General features: G+C 38.6%; 1 protein-coding gene across 1 annotated transcript; it reads left to right on the forward strand.

The window, feature by feature from the left end:
- The first annotated feature begins 701 nt into the window (after positions 1-701).
- On the forward strand, positions 702-2,526 carry LOC139331753 (THAP domain-containing protein 6-like). The gene is made up of 5 exons (XM_070963378.1): positions 702-808; positions 1,298-1,402; positions 1,750-1,942; positions 2,090-2,179; positions 2,287-2,526. Exons 1-5 carry the CDS (start codon positions 702-704, stop codon positions 2,524-2,526), a joined length of 735 nt encoding a protein of 244 aa, XP_070819479.1.
- The last annotated feature ends 1,235 nt before the right edge of the window (positions 2,527-3,761 follow it).

The raw sequence follows: 3,761 nt of genomic DNA on the forward strand, positions 1-3,761 counted from the left end.
TCAGTGAGTGTCTGTATGTTATATTAACGTAATTCCTTAGTCTATGGTGACATATTAGGATGATTACACCACTATTTGCCATAACTTTCTTACATACAGCTCCTTTAAAGCTTCCAGTGCCAAGCTTGAGTCCCATGTCAATTTCTTACCTGCAGTCAAAAACTCTTTCAGATTTGGCTCTGTTATTCTCACAAATTTTTGAACATCACCAAGCCTGGCCTTAATCAACATGGTTCCTGCAACACATAATTCTCATTGTCACTCATTGTCACAATGTTACATGCGTATTATGATTAAAAAAACAGAAATATAACAGCAGGTGCACTGTGTTCAACAAAGCAGCCCTGTAGCAAGACCAACTTTTATGAATAATGTTCATTTTGAAAACAAGATAGAGTCTTGTTTGTTTCAGACCAGCAAACAGCAGACAAATGATCAACTATTTGCAGAAAAGCGGCCAGCAGGGATCAGTTTTACTTATGCTTAATCACGTCAGCTTATTAACTAATCAAATCGCATCACAAATGCTTGGTCTGGGTTACCTGTGTCCACCGCAACCACCACTCAAACAGACAACGTGCCTCAGCGCGTCTCAGAAATGTGTGTTTTTTTTAGCTCGTGTCTTCAAGTTAACGTGACCGCAACTGAGAAACTGCTGACTGACGGTACATCATGTCACTGCTACAGTTAGCAGCATAGATATGTATAGAAAGGCTAGATGTCTCAAGGCGGAGTCGGCGTCGTCGTCACTGGCGGCCATCTTAGGACAGGAAACCGCGCTGCTGCACCCTGTTGCTGTGGATGTAAGGTGAGTGATATACGCAAACTTAAATGCTCGTAACTCGCTGAATTCTTGACGGATTTACAAACGGTTTGGTTTATTACAAACCTTATTAACGTGGCTATGATTTATGCTGCTGCTGATGTTTAAATTGTAGCTTCACATTTTGAGAAACACTTAATATTGCAGCGTAGCTGTGTGTTTCATGGCTGCCTTCAACTCAAAAGTGATACCAAAGTCGACATTTTCAATTATTAACAGGTTTCCTAAGACCAATAACGTTTCTTGACAACCTAATCTTTTGTCTAAATGTCATTTTGTGGATGTGGTTGTATTTATTTGCTGGCTAGCAGTGAAGAGGTCGTAAGTGAGTCACCAAGCAATTGTAAATTGGTGGGAGAGGCAGGATTAGTCTTTCATTTCAACATAGCTTTGAGTTACACATGATTTCCAAGTGGTTTGGTTTCTTAAAAACATCTTTACATTTAGATTACTTTGTTGGTTTTTTGTTTACAGAACTTCTGATAACGATATCGTGAAAATGCCTGATTTTTGTGCCGCCTACGGCTGCACCAACGCACGGAGCCTCCAAACGAGGACGCGTGGGATCACCTTTCACAAGTAAGATATGAAAATATTATGACTATTATTAGGATACTCGTTATGTACAATACACGTTCTGCTACTCAGGAACAGTGTGACTGAGACAATATTACAAGATTGCCATTGACCCTGGCTTTTTAGAATGTTTCTTCCACCTACTTTTCATCTTTTTATTCTGATCATTTTCTTATGTCTAATTCTCAATATCTACATTGGCTACATATATTTGCATACATGTAGTACATAGAATCAAAATGATAATATATTTTATACTGTATTTTTGTCCATACCCTCAATGTTGAAGGAAATAAAGGTGGAAGGTTAACAATCATTTATATCTGACTACTATTTCTCCCATTTGTAAGGTTTCCCAAATGCAGCGAGCGCAGGAGAAAGTGGAAGCGTGCCCTGAGAAGGGATGGTTTGGTGGCTAACGATAGATCACTGCTCTGCAGTGAACACTTCAGCAATGAAGATTTTGACAGGACAGGGCAGACTGTCAGACTCAAAGCTGGAGCTGTTCCAACTATCTTCAACTTCCCTGTTCATCTTCAGAGAGTATGTGTATAATTGGCCAACTAGAATACAAGGTGTTAAAGATGGATACATCGATATTTAAATGTGATTTAATGTCACACTCTTTGCAAGTTTAGCAATACATAATGTGTATTACAGATCAATTGAATATTTATCTATTTTTTTCAGCCGGTAGCACCAAGAAGCACAACCGCTTCTAGAAGAGCAGGAGAAAACCTGCCCATGGACCCCCAGCAGGATCAACCTCCGCCTGATATTGTGAGTATTTGTACACATGAGGAATGTCACTAACAAATGAACTAACCCTAACCCTAATTAACTTCATTATATATTTATTTATTATTTATTGTATTTTTTTTTCAAAGCCACAGGCAGCCACTGGAGAGAGGCAAAGGAGTCGGAAGAGGAAGGCCCCTGACCACCAGTATGCATTCCCTTCCTCTCCAAAGGCTCTTAAGGCCAAACTTAATGCAGCCATGGCAACAGTGCGTAAACTTCAGCGGGAGAAGAGCAATGCCTTGGCAAGGGTAAGGAGGGCCAAGAAGAATATGAAGGCTCTTCTGGAGGAGCTGAAAGCCAAGAACCTCATCAATGAAGAGTTTTGATAATGATGGAAAGATAGTTTTGTGTCCAATTGTGTCTTAATGTTTTTTTGTTTTGTGTCCAATTGTGTCTTAATGTTTTTTTGTTTTTTTTGTATTTGCTTGATTGCACATTTTGAACTGTTTTCTAATTGAGTGCATCTGGACCTAAGTAAAAAACAAACAAAAAAAACAAGACCCATCTCTTTTCTCTTATTTTACAGAATGGCAACTTGAGAGAGATTTCTATAATACATAAATTTACACAGGTATTTAATAATGTAAATATTAGTAATAAACTAAATTGCACTATTTCATGTTTCATGTATCTTATAAATATTGACAACATCATTACTGTGTGTGTATGGGTATACCTATTACTTTACCTGTCTAGTCTACTTAATATTATACTATTTTCATAATAAACTCCGTGGTTATAATTATTCACAAGTATGCAGTTAAATAGCCACATCTCTGACGTTTATGACAAATCAAGCCGTTTGAAAATCGGTTGAAAATTGAACAAAATATAGTTATTTCAGCACTACATGCACAATTGACTTTAATGTTATGACTGGACGAGCGGTCCTGTCCCAAGATGGCCGCCGTGTGACGACGTCAGTCCCCATTGGCTCACAGCGCCGGTAAGCTATCTAGCCTTTCTATACATATCTATGGTTAGCAGCATTTCACGCTAACAACTTCCTCTTTCTCCTTCAAAATAAAACACATGAGTCTGCGCTGTTAACGTTACCAGAGGCTAGACGAATCACTCAAAAAACACAAATATGATCCCACTTTAAGGTCTGCTGAAACAACGTTAAGAGTGCCTAAACCGATGTACATCACAGAGCAGACCAGGCTGCAGGGGGCACATGCAGTCAATTTCTCAAACATGTGCAAACTGCTTCCCAAAACCAAATAAAGCCTTATGTTACATCACATCATTTACTGTAGAATATAGTGATGAAAGTTAATATGTTAATGCTTTGGCCGCTAAGTAATTTCAATCACCATGGAACTTAGTTAAACTAGTTATTTACACAAACGTTAGCTTAGCTCGTTTAGCCAACTCTTCACACCAACACAGGCACATTCTGAAATGGCTAATATGCTAGCTAATTATTTGTGGATTTGTTTGGTCACTAGCTAGTTTGAAAAAAGGCCCGCATGCACACATTCATTACAATTGATTTGAACTGAACAGCCATTCAGCCAGTGGAGGTTATTTCTTCTCAACCCAGGCAATTTTACCAGAA

This window comes from Chaetodon trifascialis, chromosome 5, assembly GCF_039877785.1.
Source record: "Chaetodon trifascialis isolate fChaTrf1 chromosome 5, fChaTrf1.hap1, whole genome shotgun sequence".
Lineage (NCBI taxonomy): Eukaryota > Metazoa > Chordata > Actinopteri > Chaetodontiformes > Chaetodontidae > Chaetodon > Chaetodon trifascialis.

Coding starts and splice junctions, on each gene's coding strand:
- LOC139331753 (XM_070963378.1), top strand. CDS start 702: ATGTATAGAAAGGCTAGATGTCTCAAGGCGGAGTCGGCGTCGTCGTCA. Junction 809..1,297: donor CCTGTTGCTGTGGATGTAAG/GTGAGTGATATA, acceptor TTTTGTTTACAG/AACTTCTGATAACGATATCG. Junction 2,180..2,286: donor ATCAACCTCCGCCTGATATT/GTGAGTATTTGT, acceptor TTTTTTTCAAAG/CCACAGGCAGCCACTGGAGA.